Source organism: Chanos chanos, chromosome 10 (assembly GCF_902362185.1).
Source record: "Chanos chanos chromosome 10, fChaCha1.1, whole genome shotgun sequence".
NCBI lineage: Eukaryota > Metazoa > Chordata > Actinopteri > Gonorynchiformes > Chanidae > Chanos > Chanos chanos.
In genome coordinates this window covers 36,591,959-36,617,396 of record NC_044504.1, presented here as the reverse complement: position 1 = coordinate 36,617,396, position 25,438 = coordinate 36,591,959, and the positions used below count along the sequence as shown (strand labels likewise).

General features: G+C 42.2%; 2 protein-coding genes across 4 annotated transcripts in view; both read left to right on the top strand.

The window, feature by feature from the left end:
* Positions 1-3,518, top strand: part of slc15a1a (solute carrier family 15 member 1a) — a 7,201-nt gene extending 3,683 nt beyond the window's left edge. The window contains exons 10-21 of the mRNA XM_030787626.1: positions 287-331; positions 535-567; positions 668-756; positions 900-981; positions 1,141-1,260; positions 1,595-1,736; positions 1,833-1,875; positions 2,039-2,134; positions 2,273-2,384; positions 2,488-2,625; positions 2,957-3,064; positions 3,303-3,518. Coding sequence (XP_030643486.1) covers positions 287-331; positions 535-567; positions 668-756; positions 900-981; positions 1,141-1,260; positions 1,595-1,736; positions 1,833-1,875; positions 2,039-2,134; positions 2,273-2,384; positions 2,488-2,625; positions 2,957-3,064; positions 3,303-3,518 — 1,224 coding nt within the window. The remainder of the gene's footprint in view (positions 1-286; positions 332-534; positions 568-667; positions 757-899; positions 982-1,140; positions 1,261-1,594; positions 1,737-1,832; positions 1,876-2,038; positions 2,135-2,272; positions 2,385-2,487; positions 2,626-2,956; positions 3,065-3,302) is intronic.
* A 2,122-nt stretch (positions 3,519-5,640) lies between these two features.
* Positions 5,641-25,430, top strand: stk24a (serine/threonine kinase 24a (STE20 homolog, yeast)). Of its 3 annotated transcripts, none has more exons than XM_030785798.1 (11): positions 5,641-6,503; positions 10,061-10,291; positions 17,150-17,206; positions 17,374-17,482; positions 17,737-17,894; positions 18,868-19,053; positions 19,216-19,361; positions 19,608-19,740; positions 20,299-20,367; positions 21,840-21,979; positions 24,811-25,430. In XM_030785798.1, the coding sequence occupies exons 1-11, from the start codon at positions 6,462-6,464 to the stop codon at positions 24,851-24,853; spliced, it is 1,314 nt and encodes a 437-aa protein (XP_030641658.1). In that variant the 5' UTR covers positions 5,641-6,461; the 3' UTR covers positions 24,854-25,430. The 3 variants fall into 3 exon arrangements, with proteins under 3 accessions (XP_030641658.1, XP_030641657.1, XP_030641659.1); XM_030785797.1 differs by lacking the exon at positions 24,811-25,430 and adding an exon at positions 22,252-22,462 and having other exon boundaries at positions 21,840-21,976; XM_030785799.1 differs by lacking the exon at positions 17,150-17,206.
* The last annotated feature ends 8 nt before the right edge of the window (positions 25,431-25,438 follow it).

Genomic DNA, 25,438 nt, shown 5'->3' with positions numbered 1-25,438 from the left:
ACGACGTAACAACATGTCATACGATATACCTGCTGTAGTAATAACGAGCGCGCACTTTTTTCCCCCCAACAGTTTACCAAGCCCTTATAGAGAATTGCAATTTTAAAAAGAGAAATGAGAAGTAAAATAACAGCAAAAAGGAATAAAACACATAAAGAGAAGTGAAAGACAATAAGAACAAATGGATAACAATGCAACAAAATGGGGGGAAAAACGAAAACACAAACATTGTTCTTGACATTTGTGCTTAGATCGTTGCTTACTAAAGGACATTGTTTCTCCTTAGGGTTCTCGGTGGACTCTTCAGGCAACTACAATGGACGGGAACTTTGTAAGATGTTTCACAGATAAAAAAAAAAGACAATAATTGCTACAATATAGACTAGAATTATAATTATTTGTTCAGATGACAGATCACTTTCATGCTAAATATAGCTGAAATTATTATTACTCTTTGTTTACAGTGAGCTCAGTTCTCTCTCAAAATATCATGTGAATTTTAAATTGGTCTGTATTTTTTCCACTTGTTTCCAGGGACAGCTCACTCTGCAGCCCGACCAAATGCAGGCAAGTACATCAGATCAATACATTTTTAATGATCTCTGTCTCAGATGAATGCATATTCCTAGACTGACAACTGTTCCAAAAATACCATTTTTCCTCACAGACCCTCAACCCCATATTGATCCTGACGCTGGTTCCAATAATGGACAGAATTATCTACCCGCTTATCAAGAAATGTGGCCTGAACTTCACGTAGGTTTTTTTTTTCTGTCTCTCTCTCTCTCTCTCTCTCTGGGCTGTAGTTTAGAATCTCTAGTGGATAACAACAATTTAGATTCTATAGTTCAGTCAAGGATTCTTCACTGTGTTGACTGATGACGTCATTCACTCGACAGTCCTTTGAGGAGGATGACTGTTGGAATGCTGCTGGCGGCTCTGGCCTTCGTCGCTGCTGCACTGGTGCAGCTGGAGATTGATGTAAGTGAACAAGTCTATCTGGAAGCCAAGAGAACTGACAAACACCATAGTGACATTCACGTAAGGTGTTAGGACGAGTGGAGTCACAACAGGCTGTGTGTGACAGCGGGTGTCATCATGGTCTTCTTTTTTTTTTTTTTTCTTTTTTATCTCCCACAGAAAACTCTGCCAAACTTCCCATCAGCTTCCCAAAGCCAGCTGAAAGTCATAAACATGGGCAACACAGAGATTGCCGTAACCATACCCCCAGATGCACCCATTACAGTTGGAGCGGTTCAGGTATGATATATACAGGACTGTTAAACTCTCAAATGGAAGAGCGTTACAAAATTACTTAAAAAAATTTGATCAAGATCATTTATTTTAAGTTCTGTAGACACAGCCTGTAACAGCTGTTTTTCCTTCCACGGATGAATACGTAATATATTCTCCAGTGGACAAATACTTGAGGAGAAGTGGAATTATGCTGTTTTGTTGGCAATAAAGTTGTTTTTGTGCTCTCTTTGTTGTTGTTGTTTCAGGGTTTTATTTTGTTGTTGTTTTTGAAGAAGAAGAAGAGGTTAAACTGAATTTCTACTCTCACTCTAACAGATGCAACTCTGTTACTTTGCAGGCTAGTGATGATTATCTAACATTTGAGAACCAAATCATCACTGTGTCAGTTGGTCCTGCAACAACCACGACTTTGAAATTAACCAAAGGAATGCGTCATTCTCTCGTCATACCCTCTGACCCCAACAGCATGAATCTGGTGGGTGCTCTCACAACACTCTAAGAACCACAGGCTCTTTGTTTTAATCTTTATCCATGAATCAGTTAAAATAATGCAATTCTTTTCCCCTCTCAGATAGATGATTTAACCTCCAAACCACAAGAAGGCAACAATGCGATTAGGTCAGTCGAATATCCCTATTTCATCTTAAAGAAATGGTATATCAGTTTTCTGTTATATGTACTGCTATGCCAATTTCTAAAAAAAGAAAGAAAGAAAGAAAGAAAAGATTGAAACAGAAACTCCTGCCAGCATGTGTTATAATCTGTTGTGTTCTTTCCCTAGATTTATTAACGGCATGACTACTATGGTGAACGTGACCAACTTTGGATCCATTGGACCTTCATCTGTATCAGATGTCTTTCTGGTAGCTCAAGGAAAGTGAGTCATTCAGTGTAGTAGTGAACTTTTTAGTTAATGTTCTTAGAGAGTCCTTTGTTGTCAGTTAACACAGTGTATGCGTAATCAACTAATCAGAAGAAGATTGGAAAGTCATGATCATTTTATTCGTGCACATAGGCGCACCTTTAACATCACCAATGGTGTGCAGAGATGTGAGTACTCCAAAGATTTTGGATTTGGAGGAGCCTACACTTTCCTCATCCCCAGCACCTTCACATGGGCTCAGGATGTGAGTCGTGTTGCCTTATAGCCACACAATATGTTTCAAATGCACTGTTTTTTTCAGTAACGTCTTCACTGATTGGCTGCTTTTTACCGCCTGTTTCTTTCAGTGTGCGAACATGATAAGAGCGGTGGAGGATATCAAGCCCAACAGCGTCCACATGGCCCTCCAGATTCCTCAGTATTTCCTCATTACGGCTGGAGAGGTGGTCTTCTCTGTCACTGGTCTGGAGTTCTCCTACTCCCAGGTCAAAATCAATCCCATGTTTCATACTCTGCACTCACTAATTTGTTGATGTTTTTTTCTTCTTCTTCTTTGTCTGAAATGAGGAGTGGAATCAGTAATTGGTTCATAAGAATTACACCATACAGGCTGTGTGACTGTTTTTTTCCCCCCACTTGTTCAGAAAAAAAAATGTTCAGAGAGAATGAATGACCATCTACACTTTAGTCATTTATTCAAGTGTATAATCTTTGTATCACGCCAGTCACTTTCTGTGTGCCTTCTATAACGCGAACCGAACATTGAAGTAGCTGTGAAAATCCAGTTGAACGCTATGGTCTTTTTTGTGCCTTTAGGCTCCTAGCAACATGAAAGCGGTGCTACAGGCCGGCTGGCTGCTGACTGTTGCCTTTGGTAACTTCATTGTGCTGATTGTAGCTGAGGCGGTGAAGATTCCTAAGCAGGTACAATGTAAACCCTCACACAGATAAACAAGTATCTCATCTTCACACCAAGATCAATTATAGCATATTTGAGAAAAAGAAAAACTTACATCATAAAATAACACTTATTATAAAGTTATCGGTCTGTTGCAAAGTAGAATCATTTCAGTGATTGTTTCGCCACGTGGAATGTTTTTTGAATTGTTGTGTGTGACTGTTTTTGTTTTTTGTGCGTGTTTGACCGTCTTGTTTCGGACAGTGGGCGGAGTATGTGCTTTTCGCCTCACTCTTGGTGGTAGTGAGCGTCATCTTCTCCATCATGGCATATTTCTACACCTACATCAACCCTGCAGAGATTGAAGCGCAGTTTGCAGAAGCAGAGGACCTGGAACCGGAGGACAAAGAAACGATAGCGATGGATAAAAGAGACTCTATCCAGCACACATATGAAAATGCCAAACAAACCAAAATGTAAATCATTTTAAATCTCCAGATTATCCCACAGAACTCTAACGTGGGATCATTTTTAGCCCCGGGCCAGACTGTGAAAGTCTCAGATCCTTTCTCTCTCTGTGAAGTTAAAATAAGAAAGAGAGAAACCGTTCGAAGGAGGACCGCTGACATTTCCTACTGAAGTGTCCTGTGAATTATTATGGTCCTCGGGACTCTTGTGTTGGACTTCTTCAGAGGAAGTAGTCAACAGGAAACTGTCAGGCACAATATCCGACAGCTTCTGGTCTTCAGCAAATCTTTGGTATCAGGCTTTCTCCAGCTTCTCCCTGTCTCTCCCGTTCCCACACTAAACACGGCTTTTGTATAATTCTTCTTATTCGACTTATTTTTTTTAAAAAAACATAAAAATATTATTTAATATATATATTATTCATATGTGGGCATATAGATCAGATCAGAATGGTCTATATAGCTAAGAACATGTTTGTTTGTTTGTTTGTTTTTTCTTTGCTTTGTCGTTTGCTTGTTTTTTCTTTGCTTGGATGCTTGTCCCTGTTATGCTGACATGGGGTTCAACAATAATATTGTCTCTTTATCGTTTGTTTTTGTTTAGCAGTCAGAGCTATATGCCCGTGCTTCAACGTTATTAAAACTTAAATAAATAAAACTGGAAAACAGAGACTCCGTGTTTTAAAAAAAAAAAATTAGAAACAGATTAAGTCCTTGCACAGATGGAGAAATGACGCCTCGCTGGATTAGATCTCTGAAATGTGTGTTTACCCAGCTACTCAGAGTGTATGGAGAGTAAAGGGAGGCATGGTAAATGAATGAGTAACAAGAATGTCAAAAAGAAAAAAGAGGTGGATTCAGCGTGTTGTACTGCCATACTGAAAAACACATAAATCATGCTATTTGTGTGTGTGTGTGTGTGTGTGTGGCAGATTAATGTCTTGTCTTTTAGAGCCTGAATCAACACTGGACAAGCACGGGTTATATATTGAATTTTTGATTATGCTGGAAAGAAAAGAGAGGCAAAAATACAAAAAGATCAGAATCAGTTTGGTGTCCTCCTCCTCCATCATGTGCGGGTTCCATTAGACCTGATGAAGAATTACTATGAGATATTTTTCCGATTATTTTAGATGACAGTACTTACACTGAGTAAATCATTCATTTCTATGGGTACTCAATTTTCTACGTGTCCTTTTTATATGGATTCAGTTGACCTGATGTAACCTCTTTCAAGACAGAGTTGTGGTTTATTAATGTATTTCTGTGAAACCAGAGTAGCTGGCTGATAGAAAAGCTGAGTGTAGATATGTACTTAACACAAGCTCTCAATCACATAATTGGGATTACAACCGGAAAAAAGATACTTCGATCTCTCTTCTGGTAGCTCATGCCACAACGCACCTGCAGTGATTCTCAGGTTCGTTGGACGTACGCAGTACAGCCACCACCAGTATAAACTTAAAGTGCACATGTCAGAAATTGGTTTGTCAATGGAAACAATTAAAGCAGCCCTTTTTTGCACACATGTGTCAAACCACATCGGTTTACACGACATATGCCGCTCATACATCGTCATCAATCTGTTTTTCTTATACTCTCTACTGCCACCTACAGGCCACTTAGAGCAAACTAGTCACCCCTTCACCTAGTTATGGGACTTGCATTTAAATGTTCATCGGGATACTTTACATTACAATGCCGCTTAGTTTCTGCAGTGACATGACGTACTGACGCCTTTATCTTGTGCTGAAAATGCATACGTTTTCCTCTAATGAACCAACTGTTCAATCTGCACAGTACTACGCAGAATTTGGAGAAAATTCATTCATCATCATTTTGGACACACGGCAAGAAAACAGATCTGTTGAGGATTAACAAGACAAAACAAAGGAACTGGCTCCACGCTAGAACACATTCTCTCTTCTGGCGAAACCGACAGAGGTGTTGCTAACTTCGCAGAAATAACACGGACGCTTTACATCTCATCCAGTAAATCTAGGGACGCTCAAGAGTCGTTATAATTCCAACGTGTTTAGCGTCAATGGGTGTGTTTTTCCTCTATCTCAAATTTGATTGGCCACTTGGCTCCTCCTTGGTTTCAGTGACAGTTTTCAAGATGGCGAAGAGCTACAGGAGAAAGTGATGCGGACGGGATATCAGGATTTAACTGGGAACACATTCTGACTTTTGAAGTATAATTTGGCACAGAAGACGTTTACTTTTTTTGAAAAGGGGTCTGGCACTTACGACTTTCACATTCAAGGAACACTGAGCGTTCGCGTCGTTGTTAAAAAGATTGTGATAATTGCCAGCTAGCTTGCTCCTACTTAGTTGGATGAGGACAGCGAAACATTACAGCAGGCAAAATAGAGCAAGCTTGCAATGTAAGTTTAGGACTGAAGTAGGTGGACTGAGCGGGGAAAGAAAGTTTGACGATCACTTATTCAGCTAGTTTCAAGCAATCGACTTGCAATATGAATGTCAAACTTTAACAAACAGACAAAGTCCAAGTTTATTCTCTAGAACTGTTTTATTTACGTAAACACTTAGCTAGCCAGTTAAGGTGCTGAGCTAACTTAGCAAGGTCTTATGTTCGGGACTAGCTAACTCTCTAGCTGCCGAAACAAGGGACCAGACTTTTATTATAAATTCTGTCATTAGACTTGTTCACTAAGCAAACGTTGTGTGATATTTGTAACGGAAAGCAGGAAACCCAGTTTTGTCGAGGTAGCTGCTAACTTGCTGTGCATTAAACTGGCTAGCAAGGTCGCTGAGACGCTTAACCATTAGCGTAGTCACGTTAATCCAGTTTACATTTTTTATGAAGGCATCTGGTTATCTACCGTTATATCTGAGCAAAAGGTAAATCCAGAAAACTGAGCCGTGCTCTTTGTCTTATTACTGTGGACCTGGAATTGGACTCTTTTGGCCGAGTTTTATTCAGTCACACGACATGGCTCGCACTCCGGTTCAGAGTGGACTGCCGGGGATGCAGGTAAGTCAGGATATTTCGCTATATTTTACCGAACCGAGCGTTAATCTTGTGGGCACTCGCACGTATTTCAGTGCAGCTGTAGCTAACGCAGTGCTTTACTGTAACCAAATAGAAATTTAATCCTGTGGTACAATTAGTTGCACATTACAAATAACACGCGCAATAACTGCGTGGCCACGGTGAGGCTAACAAACGCGATGTAGCGCGTTGTAATTTTGTGTCATGTACGACAGTTCTTCGAAATATGACTGTGACAAGTATTTTCAGTTAGAATTAATACTGTGTTTATAGTTCGCCGCGTAGACTTATTCAAGTGGCACCGCTGACTATTCTGACACATCAAGCCATCTGTCTAGACTCAGCCTGTATATACAGTATGTGTAAGATTGCTAATTGGATATGATTACATTCTGGGAAGGAAATACAGCCTACCTAATTCGTGAACAGATCTTTTTTGTACAACTAGTGATACAGTAGTGCTTAAACCAAGTCTTTGCTGTAGCTTAAATGTTGTCTTTAACATTTGTTTAATAGCGGTTTTACCCCGCACTTAATACTTAATTCATATTTTATGCCGTTTGATCTAATAATTTACCATTCAGGGGTAAGGAATGAGTTCTATTTTGCGTCTATGGCAGAGGAAAGTAGACGGACAGTGATAGAATGACAGGCTAATTGCACATTACAGAGATGTGACCACGGAGTAGTATTAGCCTGCCTGTCCAAAAGATCCTTGATTTCTTTGTTTTAATCAGTAGTTTATAGACTTACATAAAAAAAGAAAATAAAATATTCCCATAGCATTTTGGAATTCCCACGCTGCTGACATGCTATAGCATTCTTAGGGGATTTGCCAGGGTTTTTCTTATGCTCGCCAGGAAATGTATCATCTGCACAGGAAATGTATCGTGTCATCTCATCTTGCCAATTTTGAGTTCGTGTAGCCATTAAGGGGTTTCTTATTTAACATACGAGTTTGAATCCTAGTGCAAAACGGGACAAACTGCACTATTGCCACTGAAGTGTATGATAAAACTTCATCCACTGGAATGCTATAAACTGAACCGTGGACACGTTCTTTGTCTGTAGCCTGTCGGTTCTAGAACAGGCAGTACATCACCCATCCTTGTCTTAAGGGCTGGATTCTGTGGTCATCTTGCTCATGCCTGAAATTTATGTTACTCAAATACTCACAGTCTTGGTGAGTGTATTCCAGAGGCATGTGTGAGATGCTTACTCACTCTGATGGTGACAGAGACTGTTGGTGCTCAGGTCCAGATTTGGGTCAGAGACACAGTGATGCACGTTTTATGTGATGTAATTACATTGGATAAGCTCAGTTTGACAGGAGTCCAGAATGAAATGTCAAGATACGTGTCTTCTGCTCCTCATATCTGTCTGCTGCATGACGCATTGACAGTTTGAATTCAGTCTTAAGAAATATTGCGTCACATTTATGATCAGCTGCTTTTGGTGGACAAAATTATTTTAAAACGTTTTATGACCGTGAGCTTCCCCTCTTCCAATCTTAAATACATAGGCACTGCGGATGTGGGTGCCTTTGGCCTTTACTTAAATACCTGCTTTTCCCCTGATTCTTTTGCACAGCGCTGGAATGGAGAGGTGGTCCCTGATATTCTTACTGTGGCAGCTTTGCTGCTGCCATGGCCTCATTGCCTGGCCCTGAGGGCAAAAGGCTGACCGGCCCACACAGATGCCTGGTGCAGTCGGCCCAGGATCAAACGGCCGCTTTCAGAGGGCGTTTTTCAGACGGCTTTAGAGTCCCTGACAAACCTGCTGACTGTGGAAACAGGCCAAAGTTCCCAGCGTGTGGAATCCCAGCGCGCGGTTCTCTTGTTGTCTTTCGCATTGTAACTGTGGAGGTCTGACTCAACATAATATTTTTCACCTGGGTGACCACTTTGGACCTGTGACAGACTGTACTATTTTTTGCTCTGTGTTTTTCTGCCTGTCATTTCAGTGCTCTTAAAGCTCAGAACAGACTAAAGGCAGCAGGCTCCAGAGCAAAAGCAGGAACCAGCCCACAAAATTTACTCCCTTTTCATGGAAAGACCATGCAGGGGTCCATGCAGCAGAGAGAATGAAACTGATATTTTTTTTAGGAGTATAATGCTGTAATAATGTAAATGTTGTGAAACAGGTGAACACACTGTTCCAAACTTCACAGAAATAACTACACTCATTCTCAGGAAAAAATACAGAGGTTGCTTATTAAGTCTCAAGCATTGGAGTCTTATTACTAGCCTCATTTATTTCCTTTTCGTGAACTGGCTCAGTGGTTTGCATTTTCATGATATTTTAGCTTAGCGTATGTCATGTGCGATAAAAGAACTGTTGGTTAAGGTGTGTCTTAGATAGCTCAATAAGACGTAGGTCATTAATAAAATGATTAACAACACTTTTATTACACTCTATGTTCCATGAGCCCATGAAACCTTTCCATTCTGGAGAGCAAGTCTGTTTGATGAATGTGTGTTTTGTTTTTTGTGTGTGTGTGTGTGTGTGTGTGTTTGTCTGTAAGTCATGGATTTGTCATTGCTTTTGTTCTCTTCCATTTATTACTGATATTTTAACCATTTCACTTTCGCTTCACTCAGTGCCTCTGCCTCTGTTTTGTAATCATTAGGTAATATAGTGAATGATCAGCACTCATAGATTAACAGGACAGGCTGAATGAGACCCAAGCGTGCTCTGTCAGACTGAAGGTCATGTCGCAGAATATCAGGATGTAGTATAAACTTTTGATCCGGTGGTTAAGGACAGAGCGGTGACGCTTGAGAGTTTACTGTGGCCGATAACTCGATATCCGAGTAGAAACTTAGTTGTGGTGACGTGAACAGGGCTAATTGGTGGCATAAATCTGGGTGTTCACTTACATCTATTCTGTTGGCGCCCTGTCATCTGCTTAAAGCAGACCAGTTTCTCCAGAAGAGCATCAGACTTCAGCGAGTGGTTAGGCTGGGGTTTATAGCTAAATGACTTACTTGTTTTGCATTTCTCGTAAGTGGTAAGGCCATCTGTATGTCATGACTGGAAATAGCATTTCAGATAAGATTAGGCATGTGTGTTTTACTGCTGTAAAATGTGGTGAAGTGGGGAGTAGTTGTTCATATATATATCATGCAGGCCTATACCACCTCATATCTTCCATCTGCAGCAGTCTTTCTGCATTAGTACATATAACCTAGTGTCTCAGTGAATCAGCGTCCAGCCTCAGAGTTCGTTCTTTCATAATCAGTTTATAACTGCAACAGTTTGGCTTTGAATATCATCTTAAACATTCACTTACATTCACTCCAGTGTCTATCTGTCTGTCTACCTATCTATCTATCTGGCTGGCTGGCTGGCTGGCTGGCTGGCTGGCTGGCTGTCTATATAATATAATATACTGAGCCTTCTCAGGAATATCTATTCCAAGTAAATCCAGGAACTTCTTAACCCTTAAGAGTATCAAATGTATGAACTGCTCTCGGATGCTGAGCTCTGTTTTACTGCTTCACCACTGAGTCCTCTTTTTCTTTTTCATTCACACACAGAATTTTAAAGCCGATCCTGAAGAGCTGTTCACAAAGCTGGAGAAAATCGGGAAAGGGTCTTTCGGAGAAGTGTTCAAAGGCATTGACAATCGGACTCAGAAAGTAGTGGCGATTAAGATAATAGACCTGGAAGAAGCGGAGGATGACATCGAAGATATCCAGCAGGAAATCACAGTCCTGAGTCAATGCGATAGCACCTTTGTCACCAAGTATTATGGCTCCTATTTAAAGGTAAGTCAGTGAACAATAACAGCTTCAGGCACAGCGGAGCACTCATTAAACCCACATCATACCTCTGTTTGAATGATGAACATAGGTTTTATGACACATCTCCTCACAAAAATAGGAGCCTTCCCTTTTACGCTCATAATATTTAGCCGAAGAAGAGAGAGAAGGTCTACCTTCTCCAAGCAGAAGAAGTCCATTACTGCCCTTGCGATAGATGACTTGAGTTCTTCTCCTCGTGTTTATTTGATTTTGTGTAAATGTTGTGTTAATTCTTTTTTGTTTAAATCAATAGAAATTGCATTTGAAATGCTCTTACCTGGTCAGAACACGTACACTGGGACAAAGAGCTGAACATGTTACTTTGCACTGTTGTTTTATGTCAGTGCAAAGCCACTGGTCTTATGGTGGTTTGGTATGGGGTTTTTGGCCACTGTTTGCACTAGCAGTATGTGGGTCAATGAATGATTTATATAGACCAGAGCTGGACTCTTGCTTTTTTAGATGGTAGCACTGATGCTAACAGGCTAAAAAATTCAGTAGCACAGGGGAAAATTTAGTAGCACACAGAGGTGTACGGTTGAATGCATTCTTGTAAACCATGTTAACATTAGTCATAACAATTATGCCAAAAAAAGATCCCAGAACAGACACATATAAAATTAGACATATAAAAGAAGACACATATTAAAAAAAAAAAAAAAGCAAAAAACAAAATCTCCACCGTTTTAAACTGTGGGAGTAAGATCTGACAAGGTCTGATTGGGCCTCGTGGAGACTACAGAGATGGACAGCCAATGGGAAGCAGAGTTGATAGGATCAAAGCTTTCCATCCATGAGCATCCCTCCATGCTGATCTATATAAGGCACGTAGACTGCCTCAGACAGAATTTTTAAGCCAAGGTCTGGTCTGTTCTGTTCTGTTCCATTCTGGTCTGGTCTGGTCTATTCCATTCTGGTCTGGTCTGGTCTGCTCTGTTCCGGTCTGGTCTGATCTGGTCTGTTCCATTCCGGTCCGGTCCGGTCTGGTCTGGTCTGCTCTGTTCTGGTCTGGTCTGGTCTGGTCTGGTCTGGTCTGCTCTGTTCTGGTCTGGTCTGCTCTGTTCCGGTCTGGTCTGGTCTGCTCTGCTCTGGTCTGGTCTGGTCTGCTCTGTTCCGGTCTGGTCTGGTCTGAGAACTGTCTTTAATGTCATGTGTGATTGATGGGAGCAGCAGCATGGCCTCAGTCAGATGCAGGATATTTTGGGATAACCACAATTATCCTGTAGGCTCTGGGAAAACTATGTATATTTTTCTCAAAATTACCATGGAGATATTAATGACTTCCCTCTTAGCTATGGCTCTGTATGGCTCTTTTGTTCAGACAGTCTACTGCAGGGCTGGTAAGCTTTTATGACTGCAGGTGTTGGCAAAAAGACATCCCTGCCAACGTCTCACCTGCTGCTGCACAGTGAGAACAGAGCATCACTCTCTTGGCTTGGCCATAAACAAGCCAGGGCAAATCTTGTAGCCACTGCAGGTTAAACCAGCAGGTTTTTGTGTCAAATATGGAGGCTGCCTGTCAGATGAGCCAGCCATGTTTGAATGCTCCTTTATGGAAGTTGACACCAATTCCTCTAAGCCTCCAAACCTTTTTTATTTTCTTCACTGGGCACCAACATGTTGACCTGTTGAGGTAATGGTTTTCACAGCGGAGAATGATCTTTTCATACCTGTTTTTTTGTTTTGGCCCTAGCTAACATTAGCTATCATACAACCAGAATACCTTGGCAGCGTGCTCTTGTAAAGGCTCTCCTGTTTGGTAGTGGCACAGGAGCGTATGTGACAATAGGCACTCTTTACACACGTGCTGTGCTGTAATGTTCTGATAAGTAGGTAACAACTGTTTCTCTTGCTCATTTTACAAATGTCAGTGATGCTAATGCGAGGGAACACACACATGCAAATGGATTAACATTCATCTTCACATAAAGTAATATTTAGTAGCAGAAGAGAGCATAACAGGTGCACTGGACAGCTCTGTGATATATAGTAGACTGTGGAAGAATGGCTGATATCTGTAAGGTATGGACTGGCATTGCAGTCTTAAAAACTTACATGAGCTCATGATACAGACATATTAATAATAATAATAATAGTAATAATAATAATATAAGTTTATTTAGAGCCCAGTATCACTATTCGTACTCTCAAAGGGCTTTACAAGTCCATAACAAAGTCAAATCAAAATGATATTATCCCTAAGTTCTTTGTTCCTTACATGTGTTCTGCCTCAGTATTCTCAGTTAAAGAAAATGAATCATGATTAAGTGTCACTGCTTACGGCTATGGATTTTATTTCTCCGTCCACCATACAGGAAACACTCCTCAGCATTGATTTTCTGACACAATGATTGTAGCCTCTGGATGTCAGATCCTGATAGTATTTGACACAGATGTGTGGAGGTTTTGAAGCTGAGCACAGTGGTGATCATTACCAGGAAGATAACAGTGTTAGCCAGAGGTTTGGGGACTGGGAGTAGTTGTAGAGCAGTAGCTCTTCCTGCTGGTTTATTTAGGCTTGTTGAGCCGGTGTTGTGTGTTGGCTTGTCATGTGATGTGTGTGTAGAGTATGTTTTTGGTGTGTAGAGTATGTTTTTTGTGTGCAGAATATGTTTTATATGTTTTTCTGGCTTTAGTATTGTAACTGATGTGTGCTGCTATGGCCAGAGCAAATGGAAGCTCTACAGCACTCGGTGGGTTATGTGGTTTGGCATGTGTCTCTGGGCTGCTCTGTTAACGTAGTCACTGAGTGTGCTGTGTCTTTGGGGATTGATGTACGTGTTGTGTTGTGTTTAGTATGATGTGTGTTTGAGAATTACAGTGCTAACTCTGTTTAGTATGATGTTTGGTTGAGTTTTACAGTGAATGCTATGTTGATTGTGCTTAGTGTGTTATGTGTTTAGGCATTAGAGTACATGGTGTGTTGACTGTGTTTAGTGTGATATGTGTTTAGGCATTAGAGTACATGGTGTGTTGACTGTGTTTAGTGTGATATGTGTGTGGGCATTAGAGTACATGGTGTGTTGACTGTGTTTAGTGTGATATGTGTTTAGGCATTAGAGTACATGGTGTGTTGACTGTGTTTAGTGTGTTATGTGTTTAGGCATTAGAGTACATGGTGTGTTGACTGTGTTTAGTGTGATATGTGTTTAGGCATTAGAGTACGTGGTGTGTTGACTGTGTTTAGTGTGATATGTGTTTTAGCATTAGAGTACGTGGTGTGTTGACTGTGTTTAGTGTGATATGTGTTTAGGCATTAGAGTACGTGGTGTGTTGACTGTGTTTAGTGTGATATGTGTGTAGGCATTAGAGTACATGGTGTGTTGATTGTGTTTAGTGTGATATGTGTTTAGGCATTAGAGTACGTGGTGTGTTGACTGTGTTTAGTGTGTTATGTGTTTAGGCATTAGAGTACATGGTGTGTTGACTGTGTTTAGTGTGATATGTGTTTAGGCATTAGAGTACGTGGTGTGTTGACTGTGTTTAGTGTGATATGTGTTTAGGCATTAGAGTACATGGTGTGTTGACTGTGTTTATTGTGATATGTGTTTTAGCATTAGAGTACATGGTGTGTTGACTGTTTAGTGTGATATGTGTTTAGGCATTAGAGTACGTGGTGTGTTGACTGTGTTTAGTGTGATATGTGTTTAGGCATTAGAGTACGTGGTGTGTTGACTGTGTTTAGTGTGATATGTGTTTTAGCATTAGAGTACGTGGTGTGTTGACTGTGTTTAGTGTGATATGTGTTTTAGCATTAGAGTACATGGTGTGTTGACTGTGTTTAGTGTGATATGTGTTTAGGCATTAGAGTACATGGTGTGTTGACTGTGTTTAGTGTGATATGTGTTTAGGCATTAGAGTACATGGTGTGTTGACTGTCTTTAGTGTGATATGTGTTTAGGCATTAGAGTACGTGGTGTGTTGACTGTGTTTAGTGTGATATGTGTTTAGGCATTAGAGTACGTGGTGTGTTGACTGTGTTTAGTGTGATATGTGTGTAGGCATTAGAGTACATGGTGTGTTGACTGTGTTTAGTGTGTTGTGTGTAGGCATTAGAGTACATGGTGTGTTGACTGTGTTTAGTGTGTTATGTGTTTAGGCATTTGGGTACGTGCTGTCTTGATTGTGTTTAGGCATTAGATCACACACTGTGTTGATTGTGTTTAGTCTTGGGTTATTATCTGCATTAGTTATGTCATGTGTGTTAGTGTGGAGGGCCGTCGTGTGTGTTAGTGTGGAGGGCTGTCGTGTGTGTTAGTGTGGAGGGCCGTCGTGTGTGTTAGTGTGGAGGGCCGTCGTGTGTGTTAGTGTGGAGGGCCGTCGTGTGTGTTAGTGTGGAGTGCCGTCGTGTGTGTTAGTGTGGAGTGCCGTCGTGTGTGTTAGTGTGGAGTGCTGTCGTGTCTGTTCGCTTGTAGGGCTATGACTCATCAGAAGTTCTTGCATGTTTTGGGGAGAGGGGCTTGCGTGCTTGAGAGCTTGGCAGCAGGTGCTCCTCCAGGCCGGGGATTGCCTGATCTCTCAACCTTACCATCTGCTCAGAGAGACGGAGAAACAGAGAGAGAGACGGAGAAACAGAGAGAGAGACGGAGAAACAGAGAGAGAGACGGAGAAACAGAGAGAGAGAGAGAGAGGGAGAGTACTTCAGTCTAATGCAGTTATCATCAGTGTGACCCCCTCAGCTCGGTAACTTACCCTGGACCAAATGTTGATTTTCTCCCCGTGTGAACGTGTGAGTCAGAGTCCAGACTGCAGGCCCTCCTCTCTCTCTCCTCTCTGCCACACTCAGTCACACACCCTTCATCACATTTATCACACAGCACTTGTTTCAACACCATCAAATCAGAGCCGTCGAACAGGTCCTGTTCCTTTTACATGGATGAAATCACCCAACGCAGAGGATAATTTGACTGCTTAAACTGACACACATACTGCTAGTCTATTTCGGAGATTAAATGCCTCTTCATTTTGCTTAAAAATGAATGCTCTCAATGAACAGATTACAGGATTGAAGATTTTATTTTACCCCCCCCCGGCTTGTGCATTTGAAATGATTTCTGAAGGGCTGTTGTTGATTCTTTTTACCTAAAACATCAAAATGATATTGTGGCCTCTTTTGCAAATAACTGAGTGTGTTTGAAACGGTTTCCACCTATATACCAACCACCTGTACTTGGAGACCATTTGTTCTGTTTTATATCTACACGCACTTGAAAAATAATGAATACTACAAGCCCAGGCAAGAGTCTCATTGACCTTTTGAACATGCGTGTCAGCCCAGATGACTAAAACAGCAAATCAGATCCTCAGTATTATACAGCCTACAGCTTATTCTGTTGTTTGGAAGCATCGGTGAATTCAGGTGAAATCCACCCTGATGGTTAGGGTGTGACAGTACTTGATTATGACTGTGATATTGTGTTCACATAATTGTATAACTCAGTAGAGAGGCAAAGAGAAAACTCCGCTCCCTCTCCGTGTATGTTGAGAAAAGGGTGAAAGACAGTGTCGTGAATGGGGAGAGCAGGGCAGTGTTTCTGAGTGTAGTTTATGACTGGCTCTACGTTGGTGTTAGCTTTCCTACCGCATGGTTACCCACTCTATTGTTTTCCTCTAGCCTCAGTAGCCCGGTTCTGTCGCGTTGACTGGCTGTCCAACAGTGAAGGGTTAGGGTTAGATGAAGGATGTCTGTGGAGTGGAATCCCATGGTGTCTGTCACTGACAGACCGCTTGTCCACAGCAGGGACAACATGATGAAGGATCCCATTACTTCTGCTCCACATACTGTTGTGTGGTGGCTTCCCTAAAGCAGTCTGATCCTGTTGGAAGGACTGGTGTCTGTCAGACTGGAGTACTACACTGTGTTGAATATCAGACAGATGGAGATCATGGTGCTATGACTGCAGGCCTTTTATCTGTGTACGAGTCCCAGTAAAGTGCGCGAAGGGGCGATTAGAGTAGCGTATCACGAAATGTGGTCTGCCTAAAAGCCTAGGGTTCAGATGGTTAAAACAGTTTTTGAAACGTGTTTTAGGTAATTGCTGTCTCTTCCAGTTGGAAATATTTCTCCCTCGGGGTTATGGAAATTCAGCTCTCTCGTCTCGCGAGCGGCGTGTTCTGCCCCGGCGCTTTACTGAAATCACACGTCGTCTCGGTTCTGCGATTGGTTCGGATTATTTAAGCGACCCAGATGTCTGTTGTTTAACTGGATCCCATTTGTAGGATTGCGGATTAACACACACCTTAACCTGAGTGGGATTTGTCGTATTTTCCTATGAAAGAAAAAAAAAAAACCCGTTGGTCTTTAAAAATTGGTCCCTGTTCACATAAATAGAGAGTTTTTACGTTAGCGCCGTCGCTCTGCCTTTTCAACTGGAAACCCATCATTTGTTCAGTCTACCTTGTCAGATGAAGGGTCTTGGTGGGTGAAAATGATATGGTTATTTTGGGAGGTCTGCCTGGGCTCCTTTTGGCACTCCGCTGTGCAGTCATCAGAGCCTTGAAGAAGCTGAGAGCTGTGATGTAAACGGGCTATTTTTAGCCTGGCTCCCTGCGTTCCTCCTCTTTATCCGCTGGAGAATGGTCAACGTGTCACTGTCTTCACACACACCCCTCTGAACCACAGCCGCATGGTCTGATGTCTTACATATTAACACCAATAAAGGCTCATTCCTGTATAATGTTTTAGTAGGTTTGCGATGACGGCCTTCTGACCTCTAAACCGTGGCTGAATGAATTCCCGGCAGTGACCCTAATGTATGTTTGACCTTTCCTGTGTCTGCTTCCATCTCAGCTTAAATCGTTTTCTCCTCCTCTCTGCCGCAGGACACAAAATTATGGATTATCATGGAATATTTAGGGGGAGGCTCAGCGCTGGATTTGGTGAGAAGTGTTTCATGCTCATCTATATCCACCTCATTTCTGTGGTTGACAGTTATGATGTAGCATGTGACCCAGAGGTCAGGACAGGTCATGTTTACACACACACACACACACTCTGTCCAGCCAAGCTCAGGATGCTGAATTTACGAGTGTACCCTGTGTTGTAGCTGGAGCCCGGGGCTTTGGACGAGACGCAGATTGCCACCATCCTCAGAGAGATCCTGAAGGGGCTTGAATACCTGCACTCAGAGAAGAAAATCCACAGAGATATCAAAGGTACTGTCCAAGTGTCATTTTAGTCTGCTTTCATTGTCTCACATTGTCATTTTAATCCTCTTTGTTGGTTTCTTAGCTCTCTCATTAACAGCATATAAATTCAACCACACGAATAGGAAAAACACATATATCTTTAAATATAGATGTTCCCCACCCCCCCATAAGCTGCTCGTCCTTGTCCTGTCATGTAAATAACTGTGATGATTTATCCGATCCCGAGTCTCTGATGCACCTTATCTGTGTTGTTTGCACAGCGGCGAACGTGTTGCTGTCAGAACAAGGGGACGTGAAGCTGGCAGACTTCGGCGTGGCGGGACAGCTGACGGACACGCAGATTAAGAGGAACACGTTTGTAGGCACGCCGTTCTGGATGGCTCCTGAGGTCATAAAGCAGTCGGCGTACGACTCAAAGGTCAGGGCCAGGAACTGCCGCTGCAGCTGGCAGAGATAAGAGAGGGGAAAAGAAATATATATATATATATATCAGAGAAGGTTTATGGGCTGGGCGTGGCGCTTTATGGCACTGTATTCCCTCCTGGTTGCTCTTAGTACTGTGTGCCATAGGTATAGAGCCAGTACACGTTACATAATTTTATTGCGTGACCAAACAAGAGCAGTTCATCTCAGTTTGACATTTTGCTGAATAGGAGTGGCTGCCCCACACACACACACACACACACACACACGTGTACGAGATGCATATATTAACTGAACTCTGTCTTGGGTTGATTAGGACATAGATAAAAGGGTCTTTAGATAGTGGGTAGACTGTGGCATACAGTCCCTCAGAAGGCTCTGGTTATTTGGTACAGTTCTGCACATGTCTGATGTGTTTGTGATGTGTATTAGAGCCCAGTGAGGAGAACAAAGCTGGGGACTGGGTGGTGTTCAGCTGATTTCTCTACCCAGAGTGCACTCTCTGTTAACTTGTGCCTAGTGACGTAAACGTCATTACTCATTAGTAACGGCCATAAGCAATGAGTCATCAAGTGCAGCAAAGCAAAAGCATCAGACAGTCACGCACTCTCCTGGTTTCTGTCGTTTCTCTAAACAGTCCACAAACAGTAAATAATAAATAATCACATTTATTCTTCATATGAAATGTCAAATCAAGCTCTCCTATACCAGTCTGTGCTAGTCCCTGTTCAGGCCTGAATGTTTCTTTTCTGTGTGTAAGTAACCTCACGCAGACTGTGATAAGGACACACAGATTTTCAGCTCCTATTGAAACAATACACTGGGTCTTGACTTAGCCCGTGTGTCATATTACATAAAACTGCAAGGCCTGGTCTATGAACTTAAACACTCTTGTGCAAACCAAGGAAGCAGCTTTGAGTCTCCTGCTGTGTGTCTGTTGTCTGTCTAATGCCTGTGTTGTTTTATAGGCAGACATCTGGTCACTGGGCATAACAGCAATAGAACTGGCAAAAGGGGAACCTCCCCATTCCGACCTTCATCCTATGAAAGTGCTGTTTCTCATCCCAAAGAACAACCCACCCACACTGGAAGGAAACTACTGCAAACCTCTCAAAGAGTTTGTCGAAGCCTGTTTAAACAAAGATCCCAGCTTTGTAAGTGGTGCTGAAACAGACCCTCAGAGTTCAGGGTCTGCTCGCCGTTCTCTCCACCACTGGGCGCTGTTGTGTTTGTTTGGAAAGCCTTTTTTTTTTTATTGGTTTGTTTGTTTGTGAAGTGCCCAAAATACACGTTTCACTGTTTGGCTTTTTCCACAGAGGCCAACTGCCAAAGAGCTGCTGAAACATAAGCTAATCGTACGATACGCCAAAAAGACGTCGTACTTAACGGAGCTGATTGACAGGTACAAGAGGTGGAAAGCCGAACAGGTTCGGGACGAATCCAGCTCGGAGGAATCCGATTCGTAAGTCCAGCTGGAAAACATATCCTCAACCTGTCCAAACCGCCCCTCTCAGATGTCCCCGCGCTTTAGGGCCGAGCTTTGGTAGTGCGAGGTGGATGGCATTGTCAGTAGTTTATGGCATGGGGGCATTAGGGCCGAGCTTTGGTAGTGCGAGGTGGAGGGCATTGTCAGTAGTTTATGGCATGGGGGCATTAGAAATGAAAAGGAATAAAGTCAAAGCACTATTGGTTTCTCTCTCTCTCTCAGGGAACAGGATGGGCAGGCATCAGGAGGAAATGACTCCGGGAACGATGACTGGATATTCAACACAATCCGAGAGAAGGATCCCAAGAAGATCCAGAATGGAGTTGCCCAGCCAGAAGAGCTGGACAGACAGCAGGTATGAGAGCTGGTGACCTCTGGCAGACCAGAGTGCTAGGTCATGGCCGTGGTCCTAACTGCCTAACGTCTGACGGGTGATGAATGACACTGTGGTGCTCATTAAGCCAAACGTATCCTCAGTCTAAATCATTTCATAACTCTCTACTGCTGACGGCTACTCTATAGTAGATTGAGGGTGAGGTGTGTGTGTGTGTGTGTGTGTGTGTGTGTGTGTGACGCGTGCGTGTGTGTGTGTTAAGTGGACATGCTTAGAGATATTTTTCTTTGGTCACAGATGAGGAAGTGGTGTATTAAAAACCACACACTGCAGCTCTTTCTATCTGACGTGTGTGTGTGTGTGTGTGTGTAAGTCATTGCCATTTCTAAGTGTGGAAACCAACCCAGGTAAAGAGGGTGCAGTGTCTGCATGTGATAAAACAAACAGGGCGAGAGTGAGTTTCCCCCCCTGTGCTCCTAATGTGTACGGCTGTGCTGATGTGGCTCTGACCCATGGTCTCATCATGCCCGCTCTCTCTCTCTCTCTCTCTCTCTCTCTCTCTCTCTCTTTCTCTTTCAGAGACAAGACAGCTCAAAGAGGCCACTGTCACAGAGCCTGTCCACCATTATCTCTCCACTGTTTGCGGAGGTGAGAACTTTCACTGGTGCACACGTTAGAGCGGACCGCTGCTGCCGGAGCCTTTCTTTCATTTTCAAATGGTTGTTTTTAATCCTATAGACAGTAGACAGGATTTGGGGTTTTTTTGGTAGTTTTGGTGCAGTAAAAGATTTTATTTTATTTTATGAATGTGTTTAGTGTTGGTATTTTATTTGATGTTCTGAATGTGTTTAGTGTTGGTATTTTATTTGATGTTCTGAATGTGTTTAGTGTTGGTATTTTGCAGTGAATTTGTGGGACTGTGCTGAATGAATGTAGCGATGGTCAAAACGTGACCCTCGTGTGTCTGGGGATGTGAGGTTAACAGTTTCATGAGCTCTGTCTTAAAGAATGAGGCCTTTGCTTTGGACGGACCTGTGTTTGTCTGTTGCTCTCTGCCCGTCTCCAAAACTGATGTCATTTTTTACGCAGTAGTTTCCACGTGTATGTGGACTAGACTGTTTGCTGTAGATCCTGACGGCTAAGTTGCGCGGCGAACGCTATGCTTGGGAGTGATCTCCTCTGAATTCTCTGGCTTCCTGTGACTGTTTCCTCTCAAGATAAGGAGGCTCTGTGTTCAATGATGTAAAAACTGCAGTTTGGGCGTGCAGCAGTGCGCGATACTTCGAATCCAGACTGTAGAGTAGGATTCCCATGAGACATGGGGAGAAATTGCTTTCTCATGGCTTTTATTGATGTAGAACACTGTCTCTCTGTGTTATTTATATAGAACAACCTCGCTTCAGTTTTATTTATATTGAACAGTGCCTCTCTCTCTCTCTGTTGCTATATTCTCCTGTGTTGTCTCACTCCTCACTGTCTCACACACTCTCTCTCTCTCTATTCTTCTCTTTCCCTCCCTCTCAACGTTTCCTTAATTACTGATCCGTCAGCTCAGCCCATCCAACTTTCCAAACAGCCAAAGTGCCTTTTCCGTAATGGAAACTGATGGGAGGGGCTCCAGCGCTCCGTACCCAGCTCCTTACTGATCCCAAACAAAGCCCATGGAATCTTCCTCCCAAAGCTCTTTCCCTGCCTCTCACCCCTGACTGATATGCCATCATACACCGTGCGACACGATAGAGTTTTAAATTTTAGTGGTTCAAAATGCTCAAATGTGATAGTTTTGTCCAGACTGCTACACAAACAAGCACTCACACATGTGAAAACTGAGAAAGAGCAGCATATTTATGCTTTATATACAGTATATTTATAAAGTGTATTAAGTTCTCATAACTATATAATCACTCTCTCAGTCATTATGAGTGGAACATGAATGTCACTCTGTCCAAAAGTGGTTTCCATGGTTTGAACTTTCCACTGTTTTTAACACTGTGACTGATGAGCACACACACACCCACATGTCTTGTTTTTCAACTGCTTTTCCTATGTGACAGCCCTGTGAGTGCTTTGAAAAGAGGTGTGATTGTCGCTCTCTCTCACTCTGTCTGTCTCTTGTGCAGCTGAAGGAGAAAGGCCAGGTGAGTAAGACCAAACCACAGACGCTGGAAGAACTGAGACAGGCCGTTTTCCTCGCTGAGGAGGTGTGTCCGGGGATTGCGGACTCCATGGTGACGGAGGTCGTGCGGAGACTCCAGAGGTAACGTATCTCCGTGGATACAGAGCTCAATAAAATCTTCATCAGAGTATAATTATTGACTCGCGTTTTCTCGCTGATAAATACTTCTGGCTGAAAATGCCATGGTTTCATTTCTGAAGTAGACCTAAACGTATTTTATGACAGCTAGAGACTGAGCGTGAGTTTGAGTGACTATTTTATTTGTGAGAGATTTTGTCTCATTGAGTCTCCTCACATTCCTATTATCACTGTGTATGTGTTTGTTTGTTTGTTTGTCTGTCTGCATTCTGATATAGGTTTTCTTCACCAAGAGCATCCTCCTCCACCCATTGAGCTCTGGCCTGAACCAGACCCCCACCCACAATCATCAGGTCTCCACCTCTGTCCGGGCCAAGATGGTCTAGTCCCCTCAGAAGATCCTATACGGGTCATTCACTTAAAGCACACCTCTGCCCCTCCCTAGACTTTTTTATTCTTTTCAGGTCCATGCTTGGACAGATGGGTAGGGTTAGGTGAGTGAAAGGCCTACGGGGGGGGGGGGGGGGGGGGGGGGGGGGGGGGGGGGGGGGGTGTTGAATGACACGCCTCTGTCAGGACATCTAACCTCTCCACCTCTCCACATCCTGCTCCGCCTACTCATCATCTTCTCCTGAGAGTTTACACTCTTAGCATAGAACCACTGATGCTGAGAGAAAGAACTGTTTTAGTTTTCTTTTTACTTTTTTTTTTGTTGTTGTTGTTGTTGTTGTTGTTGTTTTCCAGAGGTGTAGTGTTGGAACCCCTTTTGGAGATGTCTTCAACTTGATACTTGCCAGTGCAATTTACTGTGCTGCCAGGAAGCAGGCTAGTGTGATTTGAATAATTCTTTAAGAAAAAAAAAAAAGAATAGAAAAGAAAAAAAAAAACTCAGGTATTCTGCTTTGGGTGAATGCGTCTCTCTGGGAGGTGAGTGTGAGTTCTTGGCTGGGTGTGTACATTTGTATATAGGCTCCTTTTTACAGATAGCAAAACATAATGGAGGTATGTAAAGGAATCACTGTGTACAAATGGCCAAACGCTTCTTCAGATAATAATGTTCATAAAAAAAGAGGTAGATATTGAATGAGAAACCTAAATGGCCATAACTGAGATTGCCTTGCCTTTATTACGTTTTCTTTTAGCTCTCTCTCTCTCTCTCTCTCTCTCTCTCTCTCTCTCTCTCTCTCTCTTTCTTTCTTTCTTTCTTTCTTTCTTTCTTTCTTTCTTTCTTTCTTTCTTTCTTTCTTTCTTTCTTTCTTTCTTTCTCTCTCTCTCTCTCTCTCTCTCTCTCTCTCTCTCTCTGGTTTTAGAACATTTTCTGAAGGACTGAATTGAATGCTGCCCTTTGACCAATATATACAGCTCTCTGGGTACCTCAGTAACATCACCACCATTCTCTCACTCATACTCTCTTTCTCTTTCTCTCTCTCTCTCTCTCTCTCTCTCTCTGACTTTCTCGCTTACTCCCTCTTTCCCCTTAAAAACTCTTTTTCTTCCTCTCTCTCTGTCTCTTTCCCCCTCACCCCCCCACCCCTTCTCTCTCTCTCTCTCTCTCTCTCTCTCTCTCTCTCTCTCCCTCTCTGTCTCTCTCTCTCTCTCTCTCTGTCTCTGACTTGGTGTTGCTGTCATAGAGCCATATTATCCTCCTAATGCAAACAATGCCATAGAAATTAATCAGGGCTGGAGGATGTTAGGCACCTCCCCAGACATGAACACTGAATGATAAATGTCATAAAACTCAACTGTTTTTTTTTTTGTTTTTTTTCCTTTTATAATAATATGCGTTGCAACAGAAGAGGCTCTAATATATTCTCCTCAGTTGTTTGTCAGAGTGATCTGTTAATCTTATTCATGGGAACATATTTTACAGAGAACTCATCTGAACTGCAGTAACCACTCCATCCTCAACAGACACAAGTCTTCCCAAGGTCTACTGTGGTACTTTGTGTACTATCTACAGCTTGAGTTGCACTTAGATAACAATTGCCTTTTTTATAAGAATTTAATTAGCCATAACTCATAACCCTGGGGTGTGTTGTACAGGTAGACATCATGCAACCAATAGATATATGTCCTCATGTTTAAAAACACAGCTAGATTTCCATAGAGATAGTTATACTGACAGTGTCAGTCACCGGTCGGTCTGCCACAGTCATGTGTAGAATCTGAAATAAGAAGCACATTAATATGGTGCATTTAAAACATCTCTTTGTGTTGTGGTTTGGCTTAGATCTAGAAAACAAGGTAACAAAATCCCACCAGAAGTTGTCTGGAAAATCCTGCTGTTTTTTTTGTTTTGTTTTTTTTAATCAACAGCAGAGGGCGCTGTGCAGCAGTCTCAGATGAACCCTAGTGATCAATATCTCTGATCCAATTGACACAGTATGTGTTGTAGCATAGTACAGGACACAGCAGATGTGTTTGTATCTGGAAAAATGATATTTTATAGCAATCTTAGCATATGTGCAAAAAATAAATAAATAAAAATTAAAAAAAACAAAACAAGATACTTATGTACCTGCAGTGTATGTTGCTAGCATTGAGAGATTTGAGCCAAGCATCGTTTTCTATGGCTGAGTGGATATTCTCGTCTTTTAGAATTGGTCGTCACCATGCAGCTATTTGAAAAATGTATACAGCAATAATGTTTCAAATCAGTAGGTACTTACCCTCTACTGGATTTTAAATGCAATGCCTTCACGGGCATTATGAATTACAATAGATTGGAGTTAGTTGTTGTGTTTACCTAAAATATTCAATATCTTAAAAGTGGTGAGAAATGACTGAAAGCATTGGAGGGGGAATATCCCAGAAGTGGAATCAAGAGGCAAAAAGATCACTATCTCACAAGGTGGATCACAATCTCATAAGGGGTACTGATCTGTGGTCAGCCGTCTTTCACTAACACAAAGAAGTGAATGGGGATTTTTTTTTTTAAGAAAAAATCCTGAGCTTTACTTGAACTGAGTTTTTTTTCCCCCTTAAATGATGAGCAGTGACATTCTGAATCTGTAAAACAGCATTCGTTTTGTTTAACCCAAGTAAACTACCCCCTCCCCCACTACACCCCCTTTTAATGCACTGTCGTTTTATCACACAAAAAAGTGCCATGTCTTATTTTACAACCCCCCCCCCCACCCCCACCCGTACACACACGCACACACACACACAGACATTCTTGTTTTGTTATTTGCACCTTGTGAGACTGTCTAGTTGATTTCTTAATTTGTTGCACTTTGTAAACATGTCTTTAGGGTTTAAGGAGACCAGTACTTGAGGCTGTTGTCTTGTGTCACCTGTGACATGAACGCCACTGTACTCTCATGAGAACGGCAATAATTTAATAATTTGTGCTCATCAGGACATTCTCCTGCACGGCTGTATTATTATGGAACAAATCAACTGAAAAAAATTCAATATTTTTGTAACGGTTAAGAGCAGTATTATAGTGGAAAAAAAAACGTA

Bases quoted from the DNA above. Each gene is read 5' to 3' on its own strand.
- stk24a (XM_030785798.1), top strand. From the start codon at position 6,462: ATGGCTCGCACTCCGGTTCAGAGTGGACTGCCGGGGATGCAG. The intron at 19,741-20,298 runs GTATGAGAGCTG...TTTCTCTTTCAG, and splicing joins AAGAGCTGGACAGACAGCAG to AGACAAGACAGCTCAAAGAG. The intron at 21,980-24,810 runs ACGTATCTCCGT...AGGCAAAAAGAT, and splicing joins GTGCGGAGACTCCAGAGGTA to CACTATCTCACAAGGTGGAT.